Below are 27327 nucleotides of genomic sequence, written 5' to 3' on the forward strand. Positions count from 1 at the left end.
AATGGTTTTGATGGTCATCTCTCACATGATAGATGTAATGCTTCAAAAGGCTTGATTTTTTAACAAGGAGAAGACATGGATTTTGGTGTTTAATTTAATTTTTATTTCTGCTTTTGTGGTTTTAATCTCATGATTATGTAAGGTTAAGTAAGTAGTCGTCGTCTCATGTATTGATTATTGTATGGTCTGTCCTTTTCCAGATTAAAATTCTAACTGCTAGATTATAGTCAGTTTGGATTTTCCTTCAGTTCTCATTTCCTGAATTTTGCAATATTGTTGCACAGTAGCCTTTACCTCAATTAATCCAGTGTTTCCTTTGATACCTTATCTGTCTGCTGCAGTACTTCAGACACCTTTTAAGAGGAGCAGAGTCACCAACCCGCAATTCGAAGTTTAACAGGTAGGTATGGTAGAACTTTTAAGTGGTTTTCTTTGATTTTTAATTTAAAACATCAAAATATTAAACTGTAAGAATTTTGTTATTGCCTGATATTAATTTGACTAAATTTTTAGCTCTACTTTTTTGTTTTTAAGTGAACAAATTACATACTAAAGATGCAAGCAGTATTATACAAGATGTCTCTTCTCTTGAAGTATTTTACATTCAGGAATTCAGAATGTGATTCAGACCTCAATATTTGAGAAGAGGGAAGGGAAAAAAAAATAAGCAGTGAGAATGAGATTATGTGAAAATCAAGTGATGATTTAATTGGCTGTGTATATGTAATAGCATTTTAGTGGTGCCAAGCTGTATCTTCTTCACGTGTTATAGGGATAGGTATAGTATACCCATGCCAAACCAGTCTGGTTATTTGATGGGAATCTCCTCTTACTGTCACAAGGAAGGTTTGCCACTTCTCCTAGATCGAATGTGTTTTCTGTTCCCCCACTCCATTGCAGAAATGCAGCATCAGAAGCCTTGTTTCTGGGCTTGGGCCATATTCTTATAGTCGAGACCTCCTTCAGGCTCCTTACTTATGGTCCAGAGCCCCTTCAGGCTCCTTATAGCCTGTGGAGGAAAAGAGCCTCTCCTGTGGTGGGGATGGGTGATCTTCCACTGTGGCTTGGGCTAGGTTGATAAACCTTGAGGTCTCAGAATTTCTTGTGTTTCACTTTATGTTGGATGGCTCTGACAGTTGTGGACTAGCCCAAATGAATTTCTTTTCTGGCCTGGCCAAAAGAAGGGAAAACATCAGAAGATGCTTTCTTTCTTGATATGAAGTAAGATCCATGGTACTCTGGAAAATGCTAATGCTTGTCCTCTTCCAGAGGAGTAACAGTCATTCACTTAACCTTTTCTGCTTTCATTAGAGTTAGACCTGACAGTAAGCTCCTGTTTCACAGCCCACTGTGAGATTTGTATTACTGGCACATACCTTTCTTCCCTGCTCCTGTTCTTCAAAAATGGGATGATTGTTGTCTTTGTTATGTCTCCATGGGTGACATCTTTTATGTAGTCTTTATAGTTTTTGTAGGTCCAGGACTGGAGCTATGGTGTAGTGCTGTCTCATAGTGGTGCTGGCAAACTTCTGGGTCTTAACAAAGAGGCATGGGATGAAGGCAGCTAGCCCAAACTGCATTCCTTTCCTACATATGGTACTCCTTGTAGGATGACCTTAAAGACACTTCAGCTTCTGTTGAGGATGGCTCTGGGGTTTCACCTAGACCTTTAAATCTGCCTTCTGGTTTCTTCCCCCAAATTATTCATGTCAGGGATTAGAAGTATTCTGTCATACTTTTCTTAAACCTAGTTAAAATATGAAAACATGTAGGTCACCTCTTTGGTGCTTGGCTTTTAAAAACAGAAAGGGGGAAGTTACAAGCCATTGCTGCCTGGAGTTTTTGAAATGCATCTCTGGCTACAAAATAAACAAATTTTGGCAGCTGTTGCAGCATATTCTCAAACAGCATCCTTAGCTTTACTGAAAATGTATCTGGTTTACATTTTAGAACAATATGAATGCTCTCAGTATATATGCTGATTTATAATACAAGATACTGTGTGTTCCAGAAGTGGTGCCTCAGTGATTATTTCCATGAAACAGAGGTTCTAGCCTGTTGCTTTGGAATTTCCCTCTGCAGAATTGTGTACAGTCACTTCCAAGTGGGTGGGGAAAAATCAAGGTTTCGCACAGAATTTTTCCAGATGTTACTCCATTTATTTTGTCCTGCCTTATCTTTCTTATTCTAGCATTAGTTCCACTTGAAAGTAATTACATGCAAAGAGATGAGTTTTGTCTCCCATATTTTTGATGTGCTTTGCTATGGGTACTGTGTGTGTATTGCTTAGATACTGCTGGTTAAAAAACCAGATCAAGTAGGTATGAAATCCCAGTGGAATGTGCATTAGGGTAATGTGTTGAAACATTTCTCTTACTGCAAGACAAGAAAATTGGAGTTTCTAGAAAATATAGATGGAAAAGTAAGAAGAAGTGACATCTGTGTAATTTTTGGTTTGAATCACTTCTTTGAACTGTACAGAGCAATCATAGCTTTTTGCAGACAGGACAAATAATGTGCTATGAAAACTGCAAAGGCAATAGGTGGGCAGTGCCAAGGGTTTCTGGAGTGTAAAGAAGTCACATTGAGATTGTTCTGACAGCCTGATAACTAACTGTGGTTGTCATGAGTTTTAACTCTGTAACTGATGTTTTTTACCTAATATTTAATGTGTGTGGCCTATGATAACTGATGTTTTGAGTTCTAGTTCTGCCAACTTAATTTGGGTAGCATGGAGAGACAACAAGAGTTCCCTCTCCCTCTCTCATTATATGTCTTTATAATACATTACTACATTACTTAAATGTAGTCTGTGTTGAAAGTCTTAACAAAGAAAGAAAAGCTGTTATGTAGTATGAATTCCCAGATTTCTGTATATCTGTCTTAATTTTCTACAGACAAGAACCACTAATGCAAATAGACGCACCCTCGTCTCTCATATTAAATAGCAGTGAAATGAAATAATTTTTTAAGTTAAAGGACCATGTAGAAAAGATAACAAAAATTTCAGGGAGTGGTTAGGAGAAAAACCCATGGAATTAAGTCTGAAAAGTTCTATGTAATGTAATAGTCATCATCATTTCTAATCTGCTAGGTTATATTTCCAGTTTCACAGTTTACAAAGCCAAAGGCAGTGTAAGATGTCTGACAATCAGATCCTTCTGTAAAACAAAATCTAAAATTTTAATGTTTTTATCTCATGTTAGTTTGTCCAGAATTCAGTAGCTCCAATGAATTAAAATCCTGTGTGTGGTGACAGTGTTTATAGTTAATTCATTTAAACATCTTGATTGAAATTACTGGGTTGATGTCTGGGGCATTGGTTCTATGTACCTGTAGAATGTCAAAAATGCATGACAGCTCTTAAAACCTGTGAAATACAAATATTAAAAATTTTAACTTTTAGTAGTGGCTCTTACTATAGCTAATAAATATATTATACTGTATTATATATGTATATACTGTAATAATACAGAGGGGGAGAGAGCATGTGTTATTACGCAAAGTGTACACACCCTTTTCATTGTATTGGCCAAATTAAGTTGATTCCTACATGACTTCTGAATACAGGCTACAAGAAAAGTTAGCTGGCTATTTGGCATCCATTAATTTGTGTTTGCTTGTGCTGAATCTCCTGAAAGTTTCAATATCTGATGGTTCAAATCCAAAGGCCAGACTTGTGATGATAGATGAGTAGATACTGTTCACATTTCACTTTCTTGGGATTCTAGGTCAGGAACTCCTAATTCTACTACCTCTTTTCTTAACCCATGGTGATGGTCAAAGCCTATTCAATTATGTTGGTTTGGTTTGGGTTCTTTTGTTGTTTTGGTTATGTTTTAATTTGATTTCCTGCTGGGCTCTGAGGTAATTTATTTGCCTGTTGTTGCAGAAGTAGCCTGAGTTTGGATGACTTACGGTAAGTCTATCTAACACTCAATCAATGTTGTGTGTTAGCTATGCTGCATCTCTCATGACTTCAACATACAGCCTTTGTAACAGTAATTAACTGTTCATTTTATTTGTAAAAGACATTAATGTCTTCTCTGGTCTGAGGTGCATTGCTCCTCACAAAAAGTTTTATGCCCCATGTCCTTTTCACAAGTGTTTAGAAATTGCTTAATCACTAATTTCACATGTTTGCATTACATTAATATTGTTTGTTGTTGCAGTGTGATTTCCTATTTTACCTATCCCAACCTCCTCAGGTGTGCCAACCTTTCCCCCTCCCCCTTTTGCCCTCCTGCCTAAGAGCTGTCTTAACATTCCAGCAGGGCATCGTGTGGTTGGCAGATGCTCCTCAGGTCTAGGCTCATTGGCCTATCCAAGTGTCTATCTCCCTGGAGCCTTCCCCTCCTCCCACCTGGTTGGCCCTCACCTGTCCCTCCCCTCCCCCTGTCCCCGGGGCTTAAAAGGACAGGAGACCATGCGGCCAGGGTGTCTGTCTGTGAGCTGTTACCACATTCAGAGGTCTACCATGCTGCAATAAAACTCTGGACTAAGGCTCTATGACAGAACCCGCTCCTTTTCTCTTCACTGCTGCTTGAACCTTTTCCACCAAAGGTAAACTGAGTTCCTACTTTGCCTGGATTTGTTCTGAGTGCCCAGCTGCAGCACCCAGCTGGCCAAAGGTATCTCTGGGGTGAAAACACCACAGCTGCTGCCTTTGGTCCAGCAGCGAGGGCCAGCAGAAGCCAGGCCCCCCCACATCCGGAAACATCGGGATCTAATATTTAATATATTGGCGCCCAACGTCGGGCTGCACGGACCTGCAGCCTCAGAAGGAATCTCAGAACCTTGGAAAAGCGTTACAGCAGCTTTGCTTCCACTGGAAAGAGCTGTGGTTGCACAGTTCTCCAGAGAGACTTGGGACTGAACCCACAAAAAGCCTCAAGGAACGCATTGCGCCTTTGGAAAAACAGCTCCTTTCTGGTGAGCAAATTTTCCAGGGGAGAATAGGGGAGCCCCTCCTGCCCAAGGGGTCCTATTCAGTGAAGAGACCAGCCTGCCTGACTTTGCCAGCAACAGCTTTGATTTCTTTTAGTATTTCTGCTCCTTGAGGGGGGTAGAAACTCAAAAATCCATCTTTGCCGTGAGACGAGTTCCTTTTTGCTCTTTGCATTGTAGGCTGCGCAGTCCTGCGGAGCTAAAGGTGGTTCCCTGTAAAGCTTTAACTCTGCAGCGTGTTTTAGCCGCTTTTAGAATTGGCGTCGCCTCGGAGGAGCGGGACAGCTCTGCCTGCCCCTCCCCAGGCTCGGCAGCGCGGCGTGCCCGGCTCTCGGTGCGGGGCGGCTGCGTTCCCGGGCGGGGGAGGCTTTGTCTGTCTCTACACGCGGCGCGGGGCGGCCCCGGTTTCGGCTCGCCACGTGGCGCACGTGGGGGCTGCGTTCGCGGGCGGGGGAGGCTTTGTCTGTCTCTCCACGCGGCCGGGGCGGGTCCCGACTCCCTGCTGCTGCTGCTGCCGCGGCAGTTTTAAAAGCAATATATACAGCTGCATTGTGAAAGCTTTCGTCTGTTATCGCCTTTTAACCGTGGTTTTTTTTTAGAAATCGGTAGCTGATTTTGGTTTTGTATTCGGTCGGCGAGAATTTGTTCAGTGCCATTTACATCTAAGATGGGCTGGCTCGAAATTAAGCACAGCACAAAAAGGAGTGTATTATCATATTATTGGTATTTTAGTTAATGCAAATGTAAAGTTCTCTAAAGGAAAATTGAAACAGTTTATAAGGTGGCTTTTTCTGCACTTCCCACAAACTTCTCCTGAGGAAGTCCACAATATTCAATTTTGGGATAAAGTAGGGCATGAATTGATAACCTTGGGACAGTCTGGGAATACTTCCTCAGCTAAATTTGTGTTCTGGAGCTTACAAATTCGGACCGCCTTGCTCAAACAAAGGGAATTGGAGAAAAAGCCAAATATTAAGCCATGTACCTTTGCTCTGCCTGTGTCCCCCCCCTTCCAGCCCTAAAACCCTATTCCAAAACTTGGTATTTTAAAGAGAGCAAATCCTGCTCATGCACTGGGAAGTCAACTCCCAGAACAGATTAAAATGCCCGAGTCCCCTTGTCCACAAGGCCCTGGCCAGGTCTCGTGGAAAACTTCCCAAAACCCTGTTTCCCCCGCTCTAAATCCCAGAGCACGTGTTAGCTTTTCGGAGAGCAGTGATCCCCAAAATGGCCCCCAGTGCCTAGGGGGTACCCAAGATGGAGGATGCCACGTGGCACCTTCCCAGACCTGGCCATCTTCTTCCCAAGATTTCCTTAAGCATCCCGAAATTCCTTCCCCATCCCCCTCTCCTCCTGTTCCTCGTGACACCTTCCCTCCCCCTCCCCTACCTGCTTTACCCTCAGCTCCGTCCCTCTACTCCTCCCAGGGGGCGTCTGCTGAGGTGACATCACCAGGTGTCCCCACCCCCTGTTCCCACAGTATCCCCGCCCCTTGCCAGACCCCTGTCTCCGCCCCATGTTCCCATGGTATCCCCGCCCCCTGCCTTCTCCCTGTCTCCGCCCCCTGCTCCCATTGTGTCCCCGCCCCCTCCCCGGGTTCCCTCGGTGGGGGCACGCCCACTGCATGTCCCCAAACCTGCTTCTGTGCTCCCAATAATTCCAATTCAAGGGATACAGGGCAGGAAGCTGCAGACCCAATACAGGGTCCCACTTTGTCATTCGCCCCTGTTTTGTATCAGCCTGCAGCCCAAGGGGGAGCAGCCCAAACTGCTAATTGGAGTTCCTTTGGATGACAGTTGATTAAAGAAATCTGTAAATCCCACAAGGAGTATGGTCCACACAGTCCATATTTCCGTGGCCTTTTAAATTCTGAATTGAGTAGAAATGTAGTGGTCCCGCATGATTTAAAACAGCTTTTCTCATGCCTCATGACATCTACAGAATTCAAATTATGGGAATTAGCATGGAAACAACTGTTAAAGGAGGCTCTCCCAGGCTTGCATGCTGATCCAAACACAGCGAAAGATGCTAATGGCATGCCAATTACCATTGAGCATCTCTTCGGTGATGGTCAGTGGTCTTCACCCTCAATCCAAGCAACTGTAATTCCTGCAGTAGCACTGGAGAAGGTAAAGGAAGCAGCTGAAAAAGCATTCTTTTCCCTTCAACCTGAGGGGCCTTTTGAGCCCTACAGTAAGATCAAGCAGCTACCATCCGAGCCTTTTCTGAAATTTGTAGAAAGGTTAACTAGATCCAGTTGAAATCCAAGTTAAAAAAGAGAATGCAAGGGAAGAAGTTTTAGAGGAAATGGCATTTACAAATGCCAGTGAACAGTGTCGAGCGGCAATTTTGAGCCTTCCTCTCGAACCCCCCCCCCACACTAAAAGATATGCTTCTAGTCTGTAACAGCAAAGTGCCTCTGATGAGTGTTGCTGAAGACACCAGACCAAGGCTGCTGCCAAGACTACCTCAGCATGTCACCATTGCCAGCCCTGTGCCCATTCCCTCAGCACAGCAGTACCCTGGACAGCAGCGACGACCAGCAATGGTTGACCCCACAAAGCCATGCCTGCTTTGCCACAGCCTTGGGCATTGGAGTAGCCAGTGCCCCCTGAAAAAGCAATTTGATGAATTTAGAAATGGCACGGGAGGGAAATTACAAACACTCCCAGGGGGTCGACAACAACAAAAAAACTGAATGTGGAGTGATGGCCTGCCAGGCGTGCAGACACAAAAAGAGCAGGCCAAGGGAATAAGGGAAGCAAAACAAACCAAGCGCGCTGCGGTAATGTTACTATTTTCTGTAAGTGAAGCAGATGCTTCGAAGACCACGTCTGCTGGTCCACTGTTAAAAATGCAACAAAATAACCTTTGTTATGATTTAAGTGAACCTATGTGAACCACGTCTTCTGTCAATGAGCCTTACAGGTTGCACCTGACAGAATCACTCCACCTGAAAGATAGGGACTGGCATTTTGTCTCTGTCAATCCAGAACAGAAGGGTACTTGGCACCGAATTCGTTGTAAGTACATCGTCATTGGGGATACCAAACACATACCGCATGAGATTGAAATTGCTCCAGGAATGACAGCATCAGATCCTGAGCAATTCGTTCTCGGGCTGCACTGTTTCCACCCACCCCTGTTTCTTCCCAAAGGTCAAATTGTTGCACAAGCTATCCCTGTGCCATTTTTGCCTGAAGGCACTGAAAAACAAGGGCCCACGGTTGCCCGGGTCCAAGTTATTGGGAGAGACAAACCCAAATTATGGTGTAATGTCAGTGGGGGTGGGGAGTCAAAACGCATTGAGATGCTTGTAGACATGGGTGCAGACTGCACAGTGATCCCAGTACAAGACTGGCCGGCACATTGGCCTTTGCAAAACGTTGCTGGTCATGTTCAACATGTAGGAGGTCTGCAATTGGCAAGACAATCCAAAAGCATCATCCAAATAGAGGGACCAAACTGATAATTAGCAAATATCCGTCCATTTGTGTTAGATTATTCGAACCTTTGTTAGGGAGAGATTTAATGGCCCAGTGGGGTGTCACAATTGATATTCCAGACTCTCCACAGGATTCCTGTACAGCGGTCATTGAACAACAGTGCCCCACCCAAAAACTGAAGGGGAAAAGAGACAAACCAGTTGAGGTGAATGAGTGGCCGCTCAGTAAACAAAAAATAAAGGCGCTTGAGGAGCTAGTGGAAGAGCAACTGAAAAAGGGTCACATTGTGGAGACCACGTCCCCGTGGAACTCTCCGGTGTTTGTCATTCAGAAAGGGGACAAAAAGAGATGGCGGCTCCTCCATGATCTCCGACAAATTAATAATGTCATTGAAGATACGGGCTCTCCCCAACCTAGTATGCCATCCCCAACAATGCTTCCCCAGGATTGGAAATTAGCTGTTATTGATATAAAAGATTGCTTTTTCCATATTCCCCTACACCCTGATGATGCACCGCATTTCGCATTCTCAGTCCCCACCATCAACATGGAAGCCCCTATGAAAAGGTACCATTGGACAGTTCTCCCTCAGGGCCTGAAGGTTTCCCCAGCTATCTGCAAGTGGTATGTCTCTTCCCTGCTTTCCCCAGTGCAGCAGCTGCAGAAAAGGCCATCATCTATCATTATATGGATGATATCCTTGTGTGTGCCCCCAATGATGATCTACTCACACATGTGCTTGACCTAATGATCGATGCATTGATTGTTGCAGGGTTCGAGCTCCAGGAAAAGAAAATTCAAAAGATGCCACCTTGGAAATATTTGGGCCTAGAAATTGGAAATAAGACCATTGTTCCTCAAAAACTAGAAATCAATCCAAGGATCAAGACCCTTGCGGATGTCCACAAGTTGTGTGGGTCTTTGAATTGGGTAAGGCCATGGCTCGGTCTGACTAATGAAGACCTTGCCCCTCTTTTCAATTTATTGAAAGGGGGAGAGGACCCAGGTGCTCCTAGGTCTATTACCCCAGCGGCACGGAAAGCTCTAGAAAAGGTTCAGATTGCAATGTCCACAAGACAGGCCCACCAATACCGGCCTGACCTGCCATTCAAATTTATCATCTTAGGTACGTCGCCACACCTCCATGGAATCATTTTCCAGTGGGAGGAAAAACAAACTCCTAAGGCGAAGGGCACACCTAAAAAGGGCCAAGACAAGAGGGACCCTCTCTTGATTATAGAATGGGTTTTCCTCAGTCACAAAAGGTCCAAGAGAATGACAAAGCCTCAGGAGCTGGTAGCAGAACTGATCTGGAAAGCAAGGACCCGAATCAGGGAGTTAGCAGGATGTGACTTTGAGTGCATTCACATTCCAATTGAGTTATAATCAGGGTCAAAATTCTATGCAAATATTGGAACAATTGCTTTGAGAAAATGAAGTGTTGCAGTTTGCTCTGGATTCCTACTCAGGACAAATTTCTGTCCACCGGCCTGCCCACAAAATGTTCCAACAAGATGTTCAATTTATTCTGAAATTGAGAAGTGCTCTGAGTAGGAGACCTTTAAAAAAGGCTCTGACTGTATTTACAGATGCGTCCGGGAGGTCCCACAAGTCTGTTATGATTTGGAAGGATCCTCAAACCCAGCACTGGGAGACGGACATCGCTGAGGTGGAAGGTTCACCTCAAGTTGCTGAATTGGCTGCTGTTGTTAGGGCTTTTGAAAGGTTCTCAGAACCATTCAATCTGATTACGGATTCTGCATATGTGGCAGGAGTAGTGTCCAGGGCAGATCAAGCAATACTGCAAGAAGTGTCTAACATCGCACTTATTGAATTGCTCTCAAAACTTGTAAAGTTAGTCACTCACTGGGAGCAACTGTTTTATGTGATGCATGTCAGGTCACACACCGACTTGCCAGGATTTATCACTGAAGGCAACAGAAGGGCAGATGCCCTTGCTGCACCTGCAGTGATGGCCACTCTCCCAAATGTTTTTGAGCAGGCAAAAATCAGCCACCAGCTTTTCCACCAAAACGCACCTGGCCTGGTTCGTCAGTTTCACATCACTCGAGAACAGGCCAAAGCGATTGTGGCCACATGCCCAAATTGCCAACAACATGCACTCCCTACAGTGAGTATGGGAGCAAACCCTAGGGGGTTGAACAGTTGTGAACTGTGGCAAACAGATGTTACACACATACAGTCATTTGGACGGCAGAAATACGTTCACGTTAGTGTAGATACCTTTTCTGGAGCAGTCTATGCCTCTGCCCACACAGGAGAGTCATCTAATGATGCCATTAAGCACCTCTTACAGGCTTTTTCTTTCATGGGCATCCCCAAGGAGTTGAAAACTGATAATGGGCCTGCCTATAAATCCAAGGAGTTCGGGAGCTTCCTGCAGCAATGGGGAGTAGAGCACAAAACTGGCATCCCCTACTCCCCCACAGGTCAAGCCATTGTAGAAAGGACTCACTGCAATATTAAGAGTCCTGGACCAGCAGCAACAGGTTCTGAAGGTGGAACCCCCCCACATCCGATTGTCCAGGGCGCTGTTCACAATAAATTTTCTGAATTGTTCCTTTGACAGCCTGAACCTGCCCATCCTGCGCCACTTTGGGGGGAGCAGTCGTACGATGTTGAGAGAAAAGCCTCTGGTTTTAGTAAAGGACCCTGAGACTTGGAAAACAGTGGGACCTTACAAATTGGTTACTTGGGGACATGGATACACCTGTGTGTCCACCCCCTCTGGGTTAAAGTGGGTTCCTTCCAAATGGGTAAGGCCCTATGTTCCCAAGGTCTCAGAGAAATCGACAGAAGCGCCCCAGGTTGCTAATGCTGCCTGGAGAAGGAAACGCCGCACGCGTTCCCTGGAGGAAATTCCATTTAAGCCTCCTTTCTGGAACAGTTTGTGATATGTTTGTCTTAAGTTCCTTGTACCAGTTTAGATCCCACGATTCGTGTGTAGCCTCAAGACTCCATGAAACCAAGCCTGCTCCTCGTCCTACTCATGATCATCCCACCAGGGATCTCCTGGATAGTCCCTCAGCCCAAAGCACGTATGGACTACCTTGGCAAAAGACCTCGGACATCAAGAGAGAAACTGACGACTGGCTGAGTGGACTGTTCAAAGGCTGGGGACTCTCGGGCTGGTTGGGATCTATTCTGAAAACTGTGTTTTTAGTATTGTTTGTATTAGTTATCGTTGTTGTAGTTGTTAGCATTGTTTTTGGACTAGTCTAATGCATGGTTCTCAAGCTGATTTCAAGCTCATCTCCCCCTCCCGAAGTTTACCGTTTAGAAGCCCTTAGTGCTCCAATGAATGACATGGAACCCTCAGTGGAAAGCACTGAACCTCCTGTAGAGGAGGAACCGATTTACCAACCATAGTTTGGCAAGCATTCTGCACCACAAACCCAGTTCTCTTCTTTTTAAACAAAACTAGGGGGAGATGTTGCAGTGCGATTTCCTATTTTACCTATCCCAACCTCCTCAGGTGTGCCAACCTTTCCCCCTCCCCCTTTTGCCCTCCTGCCTAAGAGCTATCCATCAATCTTAACATTCCAGCAGGGCATTGTGTGGTTGGCAGATGCTCCTCAGGTCTAGGCTCATTGGCCTATCCAAGTGTCTATCTCCCTGGAGCCTTCCCCTCCTCCCACCTGGTTGGCCCTCAGCTGTCCCTCCCCTCCCCCTGTCCCAGGGGCTTAAAAGGACAGGAGACCATGCAGCCAGGGTGTCTGTCTGTGAGCTGTTACCACATTCAGAGGTCTACCATGCTGCAATAAAACTCTGGACTAAGGCTCTATGACAGAACCCGCTCCTTTCTCTTCACTGCTGCTTGAACCTTTTCCACCAAAGGTAAACTGAGTTCCTACTTTGCCTGGATTTGTTCTGAGTGCCCAGCTGCAGCACCCAGCTGGCCAAAGGTATCTCTGGGGTGAAAACACCACAGCTGCTGCCTTTGGTCCAGCAGCGAGGGCCAGCAGAAGCCAGGCCCCCCCACACCCGGAAACATCGGGATCTAATATTTAATAGTTTGTTGTACATTAACACTTTGCTTTTAACACTCTGTCTGTTGTTATTTGTTTTGAAATATATTTCCAGAGCTTGAAACATTTTTTTTTTACTTCTGACTGGTAGCTGCTCCAAAATTTCCTTTACTTCATGTCATATTGTTATCCACTTAGGTGCTTGTTTTATCTTGCAAGCTGTATCTGGAGTGATCATTGTCTAACATCACTTGCAAATATAACTAGTTTATGATTTTTAAGCACTCAAACCCAACAGTTGTGACTGTTACAGGTTTGATGACAACATATGCTAGTTTTTATAATTTGCTGTGGGTAGTATATGACCACTCATTAATGCCTTAGTAGCTGTCCAGTGGTTTGTTTTCTCATTATTCATGCCTCTTTAAATACATGGTATCCAAACTCAGAAAACAATCTTTTCCTCATGGACTTTTCCTTAGAATTTAACAGAGGATAAGTATGACATAGTTTGCTCATATTAGTCTTGAGGAGAAATTTTTCAACTTAATTTTTCAAGCTAAGAACCAAGGTAATTAGATGCTTTTATATTTTGTGTACCAGTTCAGCATGTTGAGCTATAACTTGCTTGATTGTTGAGCAATAAGGAGTTCTTGAGTTATAAATGCAGGTCATTGACTTTCAAGTGCAGCATTTCTCCTGACTGTGTGTAGGGAGTTTAGTCAGCCAAAGGAAATGGTACTATGACTTCACATGCATGTTAATATCTGCCTTGTCTGATATATACAACTGGTCTGGTCCTTCTTGACCCAGAGAGGCTCACAGCATCATTCTTCAGCTGCATTGCCCTGGCTCATCACCTGCAGGGTCTGTTCAGTGCACTGAATGAGGCAGGCATCCTGTGGGAAAATGATTTTGCAGCCATCCAGGACTGAAGAATGCCACAGTGCACAGTGGACTTCTTCAGTCTGCAATTCCCTGTTATAGAGTAAACAATAATTATAATTTTTCCTAATGTTAGGTATGTGTTACTTTTGGAATGTTTGAAAAAAAACAAGTGTTCCAAGCTCTTGTTGTCACATCATTCTTCAGGAATTTTGGAGCCTGTAGACTCTGCACAGAGGGCCCTCCTGAGAAAGCAACTATAGAATGATGGTCAAATAATGCTATTATATGGATTAGCACTGAGGGAGTGGGTTATTTTTCCATCAAGTTTTGGATGTATATATATTTGTTGACAGGTCTTAAAAAACTCTTGTCTCTGTTCTAAACTGGCTACCTCCTGTCATCTTTGGTCCTTTGTGTCTTGAACCTACCCCTATCCTAGTCCCATCTTTCCTTCTACCTAGTCTCAAGGTCTTTTTTCTATTTCTGCTTAGCCAGTGAATCTATTAGATTTTCATCATGATACCTTTTGTATATATTTTTTTATTGCTCTGTTTCTTTGAAGTGCCAAGTCATCCTGTTATTGGTCCATCCATCTTTGCTAACACACCCACATTTCTTTTCCATGCTCATCTAATGTGATTTGTGATCAAGGATTTTTGCCAAACCAGTCCTGTGTTGTCTCCATAGATAGTGGAGAGTGTCTGTGTAACCTCTCATTCACCGGTGTTTGTTCTGAATTTGTCCCTTCCTGTGAAGAGATTCCCATCCTAGTTTGTTACTTGATACTTGTCCAGTTCAGTAATTGATTTTTATTCACATGTTGTAGTCCATGGGCTCTGTGTTGGGGCTGGAAGGGTTGGTTCCTGGCTGTCAGATTGAATTCTGGCTGCATACAGCTCACTACAGGCACAGGGGAATGCTGCTTTCACCTGCAGCATGCTCAGTGTGGGGAAGAACTGCTTTGAGACTGGAGTTCTCCTATCAAATCACTGACCTTGTGCAAATCAATGTTTTTGCTCAAACTCTTGAGAACTGCACTAGTTTTGAGAGAAATTATGAAAATTCCCTTCAAGGTTAAGCCAGAGGTCTGAAATACCAGCCTTCCAGAAAAGCTGGTTTTGTCTCATGGAGGTTTGTGTTTTCTAGCCCAGTGTTGAAGCACTTGAGCAATATTCAGGCAAGGTCAATCCCCTATGTGAAGCAGCTCAGTTCAGCACAGTAACATGTAGTAGGAGTTGTTCAAGAATGGAGTAAGATTGTTCAAATACGGATTTAGATTGCAAACAGCCATGCAACCTTGTCATTGCATAGACGAGATAATTAAGACAGATGGTGCCAGTATGCTTTGGAGCTGATAAGTAGATGAGATAGAAAAAGCAAAAAAATTGGGAAAACAGTGGGTTATTTACGCAACTTCAGTCATGTACACAGTCTCTGTAAGATTGTAAACAGGAAGGTAGTTAGTAACATGCATGTGCATGCTTGGAGTCAGCAGCTGGTGTTGTCTGCATGGTTTTATGAATGATGAATATGCTTTACCTGCTGATTGCCGCAGTTCTCCTTGTAATCCCTTCCAGAAGTCAATAGTTTCTTATTTTAAAGGAAAAAGAAACAGGATTGTTTGTCCTCCAAAGTACTAGTTGTGCATCTAATAGCAGTCCATAAATTTGTTTTGAATGTTTGATTCTGAAGTTCACTGTATTGATTTTTAACTTGTCCCTCAGCTGTATATATTGAATCACCATAAGGAACCTCAGGCTGATTCTATATTCAGCAGAAACATTTTTCTTTCCAAAATTGCTAGTGTTTCTACGCAAGAAATAATCTTCAGTGTCAGGACTTGTGTAAGGGCAGAAGAATGATAAAAAATCTGTTCTGTCAGTGAGGAGTGTGCTTGCTGCCCAAGTATTTGTATATTTTTTAGTCCCATACCTGGTTTATTGGCTTTTGGATGCTTTGTCATAAGTGGCGAGAATTTAAAAACTCTTCATCTTTTGGTCAGACTGGCTCTTCAAGGCAGGATTCCTCAGTTGCATCTGTTTTCTCTCATGCTTAGTCTTGTTCCTTGCATGTTCCTTTTATCTGTCTCTACTGCTTAAAAACTGAGATCTATCTTGAATGATATATGCTTGTAAAATTCCATTTAGAAAAATGTATCTACACTTGGTAGAAGGATAAATATTTAAATACAAGTACAAGGAAAAGGACAAAGTTAATGACCTACTTGATGTGCATGCCTGTAGCAGTATCCCAGTTTCTGCTGTCAAAACAAAGTTGTTTTACCTAGCTAATTGTTTATTCTGTGTCATCAATTACTAGGATACTATTTTAAGAGTTTACTTGTGGTTAAGCATATGGGAATCCTGTGTCTCTTAAAAAGTGTAATCAAGAAAATTTGCTGGTTGATCAGAGAACAGATATACCGTAAATGAATTTTAAATAAGTGGAACTGTAAATATGTTGGATACCTGTTTATAGAGTTGTTTCTCTTATCTGCAAATGGTGTGCAATGGCCTAATGAGCAGCTGTAATAATATGCCTTGTGTTGTGAACTGTGGCTTCTGTAATCCTAGGACCACGCAAAAGAGAGGAGAATCATTTGGGATCAGCAAAATAGGGAACAAAATAAAAGGTGTATTCAAGAGTTCTGCAATGGAAGGAGCTATGTTGCCTAACTATAACATAAATGAAGGAGAAGATGATTTTGTGAGTAGAGCCACTAAATTTTACTTGAAGTCTTTGCTGGGCTTTGATTTTTTTTTTTTCCTCCTTTGCTCATTTGAAAATGTTGAATTTCTGCTTTCTTCACTGCACAGTTTTCATGTGCTGGGTTCTGATTAGGTTGCTTTATCTTCCCTGTATTCATTCACAAGCCAAGGTCACATCCCCAGTTTCTGTGCTTCTGAGCTTATTGTTCTCGTAATACCAAAAGCAATGACTTTTTCTCCAATTCTGAGTAGTAAGGCATGCACAAGACTGCGTGCATGGCTCTTCATCTTCAGTGTGCCACAAGACCTTAAAACCATAAATAACATAGCGTAGAAATCACTGTCATGTTGGTCTGTGATGCAGCATTCTCTCTATAGATCAGGAGCCAATAGTCCTTTCTCCTTTGTCTTGGATATCTCCCTGAGTTAATGTTTTTCTTCCATGCTAAATAGTCACGAATAGAGCCAATGGTAGAATTTACTGCACGGGATATTGTTACCTAAACCACAGTTGGGGGACAAATGGAAAATTTGAAAAAGGGAAGGGGAGGGAGTTGGTTTGAAGCAGAGGTAGGCTGTACCAGTTAAAATAGAACTGGAGATCTCTGCTTGAATCCTTACAGATTGAAGAAGGTGTTATGGTGATGGAAGATGATTCTCCTGAGGAGGCTGTTACCACTCCAAATACACCCCGCAACCTTGCTGCTTGGAAAATCAGCATCCCATACGTTGATTTTTTTGATGATCCCTCCTTGGAAAGAAAAGACAGAAAGGAGAGAATTCCTGTATTCTGCATTGATGTAGAGAGAAATGACAGAAGGGCAGGTATGCAATTCTGCAGATCGATAAAGTGTCATTTGAAAGTCAACTCAGAATATTCTAGTGTGCTGTATTCTGTTGACTCTTGCAAGTGTGTTTTTTATATGTGTTCTTATGATTTCAAAATAATGGCTTGAAATTTCTGAGGAAATGAGTTTGGGAGATAAATGATCACATTTAGCATTTGCAAGTTGAGAACTGACTCCTCAGCATGAATCAGTTCTATTTAGACTTCATACCAAAGTTTGAAATGCTCTCTTTCCAAAAATACTTACATTAAAATTCATATTAATAAACACCTGTCATATTTTTTTCACCCACTCTGAACTTTGGAATAATGAACAACAAATAATTTTTTATATAACCTTAAAGTTAGTTCTTAGGAAATGAAAATGCTGTGCTTATTAGGAACCATTGTGGCGTGCAGTTAGTTTACCAGTATCTGGATAGCAATGCATCCATATGGAGAGGGTGGAAACAGCATCATCCTAAGGCTACTGGGATTTATCTTAGTGAGACTAATACCTCCACAATGAGTAGAAAGTATTTAAGAGGCATTTAGTGATATCTTTAGTGATAGGATTAAGAATCATCAGCATTCAAATTGGTGGTGCAGAGGACTGTATTCAGCAAGTACTATTTCTGTAAATCATTTGGTTCCACATTGGAAACTACTTCTAATGTAGTCAGCCATCATAAATGTTGAAGTTATGCAGGACTCCATTGTTTAGATTGTAGTGATTCCATAAATGATAATTTCCTTGCTAGTACTGTATCTGTCTACCAGTTATGCATTTTACTGTAACATTAAAAGTATCTTGAGGTTTATGTTACTACAAAAGGGGGCTAATGTCATTGAGGTTTTTCTTATGATATTCAGCATATGTTTGCTGTTCCTAATTTGTCTCCCAGGTGCCATAAAACCTGGTTTATTTTTAACTTTTTTTTTTTCTTCATCAGTTGGACATGAACCTGAACACTGGTCTGTCTACAGGAGGTATCTTGAATTCTACGTGCTTGAATCAAAACTTACAGAATTTCATGGTACGTTGTCTGTTGTTTGGAAAGTCATTTTCCCCCTGCTTATCATTCATTACTTATATTAAATTTAAAATAATAAAATCAGTGTTTACTGCACTACAAGAATAATTTAAACTCCTTGCTATCTTTACTAGGTACATTTCCTGATGCTCAGCTTCCCTCAAAGAGAATCATTGGCCCCAAGAACTATGAGTTCTTAAAATCCAAGAGAGAGGAGTTTCAGGAATATCTGCAGGTATTAAACAAACATTTGGAGCAAAGAATATTCTAAAACTAATGGTATAAAACTAATAAAAGAATATTTGGGGGGGGGGGGGTGGTTTGTTTTTTTCCAAGTAACTTTACAGTTACAGAAAGGATTCAAGCAGGCAATGTTAAAGTTTCACCTGACTGAAAATAGAAATCTCTCGCAAATGCCAATATCTGTGACAGTATAATACTCTTTGAATATCTTTTTACTATACAGAAATGGATTTTTAAGGTTAGTTTTAAAGTACTTATACCTCCTTTGTTCCTTTTGTTTCAAAGAAACTTCTGCAACATCCAGAACTAAGTAACAGCCAGCTTTTAGCTGACTTCCTATCCCCTAATGGAGGAGAGACTCAGTTTCTTGATAAAATGTTGCCTGATGTGAATCTTGGTATGTAATATGCTACTTGTTTATGCTGACAAATAGGAATGCTGTGGATGCTGTGATTGAATTCTGTGATTGACTGTTGTAATGAATAGATAACTCTTGTGGATGTATGAAATAAGAACTCTACTCCTTCACAGCCCCTAAAATTATAGCTCAGCGAGGAAGATATGCTGATACTTCTTCCTTGAAGAAAAAAGACATTTTGAAGTAATGGAAAAAATTGCTTAAGTGGCTTTTGAATTTTTGTGTCAGCAAGCAAGATAAGGTTTCTCTTAATAAATTGCATAGTTCAAGAAAATTTACAGTGTTGTCACAGATCAAATCTGCATGTGTCTGTCATTGTTTGCAGATGAGAAGGCATGAACACTTAGAAAACTACCTTTGGATTTTAATTGATCGAACTCCTCTTATTTTTTTATTCTGAAAACTCCAGTATTTGATATTTCTAGTATTAGCTGGTGTTAAGATATTTTCTAACATGAGCTAGTTAATAGAATCTCTGTGTGTGATACAGGCAGGTCAAGTGGAAATTGAGAAGTTCTAATGTCTAATGACAGTAGTTCATAATGAGTCAAAAAAGTTGACGGTAGTGTGACTTGGCTGCAACGTAGCTGTCTCAGAATAGTGGGCCTGAGCTGGTCAGGTCAACCTCATGGCCATTCTGTCTCCATGTCTTGTGCCACTTGTGGCTGTGGTCCCAGAGAGCCGTGTCTGAGCTGCGTCGCTGCGTTTCTGCAGCTCCTGGTCACGGTGTGGTGCTGCTGGGGCAGCCCTTCTCTTGGTCTGCTTCATGAGTTGTTAACTGAGATTTCTGTTCTCAGCCTTCAGTGAAAAAGTTTTGGTTTTGTTTCAGGTCTCCCTTCTAGATCCAACTGTACATCCTTATAAAAGTTTATAATTATGGTGTTACTGTAATGCATTTCCTGTCTGAGACCATGTTTCACTTCCATAAAGAGCATTATAACAAGTCTTGGCATTTTGGTAGGGCTTTTTGTGAGGATGAGAATTTTTATTGTTATCATTTGATCATTGTACATACTTTTCAGTGTAAATTCCAAATTTAATGACATGTAAATAAGAAAAATATTACTGTAACTGTAGTGCTTAAAATAAAACTAGTCCTAGACACTTTCATTTTCAGCATTCAAAGTTCCTGTGCCATATCCTGATAGCCTTATCAGGACATAAGAGCTGATCTTTCAGGCCATGGTTGTAACCTGTCCAGTTTAGAAAATTTTACTCACCAGGGTTTTTGAGGCTGGTTCACCACAGAATCTCTCCATATTTGCTGATTTTTCCACAAGAAGAGGAGAATCTGAGTTATCTTGATTTCTTCTGTGATAAGTGTTCATGATTTTAGGAGTAACTTAAATACAAGGAATTTTGCCTGTACTGGTGTTGAAGCAGTACTATTGTTACAGTGTTAGAGCTAATCATAATTTAATTTATGATTAAACTCTGGAAGAGTTAAGAGGTAGAACTACAGTACTTTATTGTGGGGTTTTAAAAAAGTATTCATATTAATAATCTGTATATTTCTAAGTATATTTTCTTGAAGAGTAATAATCACTAGGTTAAAAGCTGGTTATGTGCAAGACTGTTTTCATAGGGTTTTGTGCCAAATAAAAAAAAAAAAGCAGATGTTTTAAAATTATTGTATTTTTAAATGACTGATATACAATGAGTACATAACATCTAGCAGAGCAAAATATCTTTCAAATCAGACAGTGATAACAGAAAATATTTGTTTGTTTCTTTCTTTCTAATTGTAGGTAAAATCATAAAATCTGTTCCAGGAAAGCTGATGAAAGAGGTGAGTCTTTCAAGTTGCCAATATTTTCATTAGCTAATTTTATGAGATTACTGTGTTACAGGCTAATCAAAACTTTGTTTGAAAATTCTTGTGTTTTTGTTGTTTTTGTTTTCACTTTTCTATAATTATGCAAGTGACAAGTCACTCATATCTTTTTTTCAGAAAGGTCAGCATTTGGAGCCATTCATCATGAATTTTATCAACTCCTGTGAATCTCCCAAGCCTAAACCAAGCAGGCCTGAACTTACCATTTTGAGTCCCACTTCTGAAAATAACAAGAAGGTACAGTAAGTCATGTTCCTTTCCCATTTTACACAAGTAGGGGAAAACTGACCATACATTTTCTCTCATACTAGGGAGCTGTCTTAGAGCTCATTAACTAAAATTATTTCAGATGAAGCCAAACAGGAGAATGCTGTCTAGGAATGCAGAGACTGAGGGTGTTCAGTCCAAAGGCCAGACCAAAAGTAGACTCTGGAGCGACGCACTTTCCTACTCCCCGGATGTGTGTGGCATAGACTTGAGCTGTTCAGTTCTGCACTTTCACTTCTGTTGTGAGATGTGACATCTTTGTGCAGATGTGTAGCCTACCAGTTCCTGAGGGAAGCCTACAAGAAAGATGGAGTGAGACTTTCAGAGCATTTAGTGACAGGACAAGGGGAAATGGAACTGAGCGTAGGTTTAGATGAGATATAAAGGAAAAAATGTCTAACTGTGAGGGTGTGAGGCACTGGAACAGATTGCTCATAGAGGTTGTGGATTCCTCCTTCCTGGAAGTATTTAGTGCCAGACTGGATGGAGCACTGGGCAGCCTGGTCTAGTGGAAGGTGTCCCTGCCCATGGCAGAGGATTGGGACTAGATGATCTCTGAGGTCCTTTCCAAGCCAGTCCATTCTGTGATTCTGTGCAGTAACTGCTGTGCAGCAGCAAGGCACTTCACTCCTGCTGAAGGAGGTGAATGCCAAATGTCTGTTCCAGGACAGTGGGAGCTGCCTGCATGGAGTTTGTGTGGGGATCTGGCAGGCAGCCAAAGAGACGAAAGGTTAGTGCTTCCCAAGTGCCCATTTGGGAAAAGAGCATGTTATCTCAGAGCAAGAGAGTTCCTCAGGTTTTTGATAAATGGTGGTTGATTTCCAGCTTATGCTTGTATTGCCACAGTGCTCTCATGTGTCTTTTCTGACACAGGTCTGTTTATTTCAGTTTCAGCACGTTGGACTGTGCTGAGATTACAATGCACGTTCCCCAGTGCTGCCCTGAGTAGGTACCTGCAGGCTCCCTCTTCCTCAGCAGGCTGAATAAGAAATGCCTGAAGGTCTGTCTGGGCAGGCCCAGTCAGAAATGTGCCTAATGCTCTGACAGATCTTCTGCATGCTCCTTTCTTTTGCGTGTTCCTGGGGTGTGTGTATGTTTGTGTGGTCTAAATATTGGTGGAAAGACTTCTATTTAAAAATGCACGATGAAAGTGGGTAGTCAACCCCAATATAACCAGGAGCAATTGGATTTCATTCAGTATCAGATCCACTAGAAATAAGAGTTACTAACCTGCCTAGTTAAAAAAAATGAGCAAAAAACTCTGCTTCCCCCTCCTAGGGGCACTAGCAGGATTTCTGGTCATGTTTTGGTTCTGAAGGTCTGTAAGCAGCTTGATCATCTTCTGAACATACTTTTGTCAGACTTGCTATAATAGGTCAGGACTTCTCAGCTGATGCAGACTTTGCAAAAGATGCCAATAAAGGCATTGTTCTGCTGGCTTGTGATGGCCTGCCAACAGCAATAAAAGCTGGTTTTGGAACTCCAGCAGTATAATAAATGTTTTTGAGTAGCTACTTGGAAGAAGATGTGGACACTTTGACTGATATGATTCAGAGACTACATAAAATCTTTCTTCTTATTCTTTTGGTGTCCTCTGTACTTTTTAAATGAGCAGGAAGAACAGGAGAGAGGTTTATGCCTCTGGCTGTAGATATTGTTCATAGTCATGGTATTGTTTTTGTACAGTTCACACCTGTGCTGGAATGTATGGGCGTATGTTTGCATATTCACTCACCATTGTGTAATTTTTTTTTTCTGTAAGGCACTTTGTATGAGCATTCATGCTTCCTTTGCTTGCTTTTCCCAATAAGGCATAGTAGCCTATTGTACAAGGGATTACTTCGGTCTTTTTTCTTAATACAGGCCTTTTGTCTTTCACTGACTTCAAGAGCTTGACTACCATTATTAATCAATACTAGTTCATGGAATTTCCTCATTGTAAACCTTTTAAGAATATTTCATGGTTATAATCATAATTACTGTTTAATCTTAAAGATACAAATAATGACAGCGTTGAGGTTTGTGGTGTGAGTCTCAAATATTAACATGCACAGAAACATCTAAAGCAAAATCCTGTGCTTATCTGAGTTGTGAGTATAATCTCAATTTCTGTGCTAGATAACCAGTTGTGTGTTTTTCACTTGAATTTCTTCTCTGCCAAGATACTGGAAGTGTAAAACATGGAAGTAGAGGTCTAATGCCACTGGGTATTATGGCTGCTGCAGTGCATTGTAGATTGCATTCTGAAATGCTTTCAGAGTGTGCCTCTGATCAAGGAACCATTAGTGTTTAAGGTGCAGCACAGATCATCCATGTATGGAGGTACAGTCAGCATTCAGAAGATGCTGCTTCTGGTTTGGGGTGAAAGAGGAAATAGCACTTGAAATCAAGCTTTGCCCTAAGCTGGCCTTCATGTTTGATTTTTTTATAGGTTACCTACCAGATTGCTGTGAATGATTTAGTTTGGCCTACAGACACTGAACCTAGGTCTGCATTGCACAATGGGCTGCTTTGAGTTGGCTCAGTATGTATCACCTTTGTCAGGTGTATCTAAAAAATAAAGGAGGCTCTTGTTAAGTTACAATACTACAGCTAAGGTTTTTCTGCTGTTCTGGTTTCAGTATTATGGAGGATGTAGACTTCAGTTTATATGGAGTTTTTTAAGCAACCTACCAGGGATGCTTCCATAAAGTAGGTGTGAATAATTATGTGTTATTTTTAGGTTTGTTACATTCCTGGATACCAGTCGTCCACCAGTGCATTAGCCATATTTACCCTTCTGTGTAATTTATGTAATAAGTTGGTGTTGTTTAGTTTGAGTGAACCTTGTGAAGGTAATACCAGCAGCTCAGCACTTAACAAAAGAGAGGGCCTGAAGGAGTACAGGTCAAAACCCTGACTCTTGCCAGATGTCCTGATGTAGTTTTTCCTAAGAGTGCAAAACATTCTGTTTAGAGACTTATGTGATGTTGTGATTTGCATGTTTTTGGCTTCATTTATTTTGGGGAGAATTGCAGTACAGAAGGTGAACCATATATAAGCAAATTACTTCCTGTTCCTTGGAACTAATGCTATTTTGGGAGTAGTAAAAAAACCTCTCTGAGTGGCAATCACCTCAGCCTAGGCAATTCTATGATTATGTTGCATTTGCTTTTAATTCTAGGATTTTTTTTAGAACCCTGGCATAAACTTTTGAACTTTCTTTTCATAATACAGAGTATCTTGTATAAATCCTATTTTATATCTAGATTAACTATTTTGCCGGTAAGTTTATTTTAAAATAAACTACTAGTAGGGATTGCTAGATATTAAACATGGAAAGCATCAGGATTTAGGTCCTGATTTTTCCTTTCCTTCTCTTAGGATTCACAGACCTGGGGGCAGGGGAGGCAAGGACTGCTGCCTAGGTGGTTTGGGACCCCTTCTGCTGTGCAGGGAAGAACCTCTTGGAGTTTTGCAAGAATTGGGGTATCTTTTCAGAAAGAACCAAAGGCAAGGAAATACAGGGATCAGGGAGGAAGGTGATGACATAGGAGAATAGAAGGCTAAAGGAATATAATTGAGAAATTAGATAAATGGAAAGAAACCTAAATGTTAGTTCATGAAGATTTTACTATAAATAATTAAACTGGCAGGGGAAAAAGGTATTTCTCTATGTAAAAAACTTGTATATTTTGTCTAGAAACCATTGTATTTATTTAAAGTGGAAGCCAACAGGAACTTTTAGGAGTACTTTGATGTTGTAGGCTTCCCTTGTGATTTAAGGCAGACAAACTCTGTATTGTCTTAGCCCCTCATTTTCAGAGCAGGGTGCATCAAGGAAATCAGAGCCTATGACAAAAATCTAGATGCATACAGTCATGCAGTTGTTTAGGTTGGAAGAAGGTAGTGGGAACAGAAAAGCTCATGAATTATTGTCCCAGTGCTGATTTGTTGTGAACCCAGGTATTTTGGTTGTTGTGAATCTTGCAGCATGTGATGTGCTCTTTATTGGAAAGTGAAGCATTTTAAAAAACTAAACCAGAAACAATGAAACAAATCAATAGCCCTGATCAGTTCTTTGAAAGCTCTGGAAAGAAGCTGCTTTTATAAAAATAAACCAATCCAAAGAACTGGTGGCTATCCTTTTGCCTTTGAATGCAGTGGCTTCAGTCTTACGTTTCTGTTTTTAGCTTTTTAATGATCTATTCAAGAACAATGCAAACCGGTCTGAGAATACAGAAAGGCGACAAAATCAGAACTACTTCCTGGAAATGATGACTGTAGAAGGAGTCTATGACTACTTAATGTATGTTGGTAAGAAGTGATTTCTCTTAATTGTTCATATACTTCATGACAAATATGAAGTTCACAGTCTCTGGTAAGAAATGAAATCCTATTGTAGCAGTCATATATAACTCAACGCTTTGAAGCTAATATACAGCTTAGTGACATGGTCATTCCTTAGAAGACATTATTAGAAGACTTTATTTATTTATTGTGGTGCTAAAATGTCATTTATCATTCATCATTGCTTAGTTGCTTTGTTATGTCTCCATCTTTCTGCATCTCAGTAGTATGACTTTATGAGAGTAGGTCTCATCCCTTTTCTCAGGTTGACCTAGGCTGCTGGTAGACTCTGGGAATTGGAATTGTTAAATTAATAGAAATAGCTAAAGGAAGTATTTGATAAGCACTGTGGAGAATACTGTTATTTTCAGTGCTGCACTAACAAAACTGAAATATTTTTTTCTTGCTTGCAATCTTTTTTTTTTCTTTTCTTTTGAATAAGTGATTCTTTTGTCATGAATAGCAGGAGACCCTCATATGTGTTACTACTCCTAGATGTTGCTGTGACTTTGCAGGTAGGGTAGTTTTCCGCATTCCTGACTGGCTGCATCATCTCTTGATGGGAGGAAGAATTCTCTTCAAAAACACATTGGAACTCTACACAGACTATTACTTGCATAACAAGTTAGAACAGCTATTTGAGGAGCACCGTTTGGTTTCTCTGATAACACTGCTGAGAGGTCAGTAATAGTTACATCTTTGATGAAAAAATATTGCTTTAGTCTGGTGTTTGAAATCCCTTCAGTGAAGTTTCCGAGTGCTAAACTTCGCAATGCTGACTAACACCGGTGGAGTATTGAAAACCAAGTGGGCCTGGACTAACTTCAGAGCTTGTTGTGGAAAGATGTTAAGCCACCTATGTTGTCTGTCAGTGATGATTACAGAAAGTATTATGAATAGTAATTTGCTTGGGTGTGCAAAGAACAAGAAAAACAGAATAGAGTGATTTAGTACGTCAATGCAAATGTTTCATGAAGTTGTCAAGTTACTTCACTTGTGTACTACATCAGTCTTTTATTGTTAATTTTTTGGTTCCCTTTGTTGTGGTCGGCTCTTGAGAGGGCTTGAGTGTTCCTGACCTTCAGATAAGGGAAGAGGAGAGTGACTAAAAAAATTATAAATTGCCTCACAACTGCAGAGTATTACATGACTGCATTCTGATCCAAACAATGCATCTGGCCAAAACTCTGGATTCAGGATAGCTCTGTCCTTACCAAACCAAAAATGAAGCTTGTGAAAGGCAAAAAAGGAGAGCCTAAAACCAAAACTGAGCACCTGTTACTTCAGATTAATAGCAATACTTGCTTCCTCATTCATAGGTAAATTCAAAGTTTTTGACAGTTCCAGACAGTGTTTTAGCACAAGCTGTAAATACTGCATATAGTTTTGAAAGCATAAGGGAAATTGTGATTAAGGAGATCATAACTAACTTAAAATGAAATTGATCCAAACTTTAAAGAGAGTTCTTTAAACTTTGAAAAGAGTGGAAACAAATTGTGAAAAGATGATTGTTCTTCAAACAGGAGGGGTATTCTGGGTTTGATCGGGCTAATGTAAGCAAAAAGTATGATGTGACAAGACTAGAATTCCCTTCTAATCAAGACAATACAAAGAAGAAGTTCAGTTTTGAAGCCACAATCCAAAACACATTTCTATGTCAATGTAGCTGCCTAAAGATACATTTTTTTTTCAATGTATCTTCTCTGCAGATGCCGTGTTCTGTGAGAACACTGAGCCTCGCTCTCCCCAGGACAAACAGAAACGAGCAAAGCAGACTTTTGAAGAAATGATGAGATACATTCCAGGTTCTGTATTCCATGACTGCCTGTATGAGTGTGGTTAATTGTTTAAGCAGATATTTAACCCAAATACAGTCACACTGTCTTTCCAAATCAAATAATGCTTGGGCTGCTGGGATTCGAGTTTGCTGGAATACCAGGTGTAAAAACCCAGCAGTTCAGTTTTGTCATTTAACTGTTGCTGACTAAGGCTGTAGCATAGTGATTATTTAATAAAGACATGGTGATGGAAATCATGAGCTTTAACATGTACTTAGTACTGTAATTTTTCATCTTTAGAATGTTCCTATGCTTTGTATTTTATACAGATGAAAACTGTGTTAAAAAAAAGGCACATCATTAAGCTGGAAGGTACATCTGAGTCCTTGCACTGTATAAACTAGGAAAGAGGGGGCCTGTTTAATTAAAAGTAATGTTTTAAAATCCACTTGTGGTTTATTAAACAGTGCATTAGAACAAAACAATATTACAAATATTACAGAAAGTGTAGTAATTATTTAGGTGTGGAGCCCTGAAGGAAAGGGAGGAGAAAAGGATGAACCCAGAAGTGTGGGGTTTTTTTCCGTTTACCATTTCAGACAGAAAAGAAATTGAACTCT

The 27327-nt window shown here is 41.1% G+C and overlaps 1 protein-coding gene across 8 annotated transcripts in view; it reads left to right on the forward strand.

Annotated features, from left to right (window-relative positions):
• SNX14 (sorting nexin 14) overlaps nucleotides 1-27327 on the forward strand; it is a 53579-nt gene that overhangs the window by 22259 nt on the left and 3993 nt on the right. For 4 of the 8 annotated variants that reach the window (XM_036381055.2, XM_036381056.2, XM_036381060.2 and 1 more), the window contains exons 15-26: nucleotides 342-400; nucleotides 3893-3919; nucleotides 15844-15976; nucleotides 16602-16803; nucleotides 17758-17841; nucleotides 17973-18073; nucleotides 18367-18478; nucleotides 20248-20288; nucleotides 20451-20570; nucleotides 24773-24896; nucleotides 25445-25609; nucleotides 26639-26734. In XM_036381055.2, the coding sequence (XP_036236948.1) occupies nucleotides 342-400; nucleotides 3893-3919; nucleotides 15844-15976; nucleotides 16602-16803; nucleotides 17758-17841; nucleotides 17973-18073; nucleotides 18367-18478; nucleotides 20248-20288; nucleotides 20451-20570; nucleotides 24773-24896; nucleotides 25445-25609; nucleotides 26639-26734 (1264 nt within the window). The remainder of the gene's footprint in view (nucleotides 1-341; nucleotides 401-3892; nucleotides 3920-15843; nucleotides 15977-16601; nucleotides 16804-17757; nucleotides 17842-17972; nucleotides 18074-18366; nucleotides 18479-20247; nucleotides 20289-20450; nucleotides 20571-24772; nucleotides 24897-25444; nucleotides 25610-26638; nucleotides 26735-27327) is intronic. The other 4 variants (XM_036381062.2, XM_036381058.2, XM_036381059.2 and 1 more) reach the window with 2 other exon arrangements.

This window comes from Molothrus ater, chromosome 3, assembly GCF_012460135.2.
Source record: "Molothrus ater isolate BHLD 08-10-18 breed brown headed cowbird chromosome 3, BPBGC_Mater_1.1, whole genome shotgun sequence".
Lineage (NCBI taxonomy): Eukaryota > Metazoa > Chordata > Aves > Passeriformes > Icteridae > Molothrus > Molothrus ater.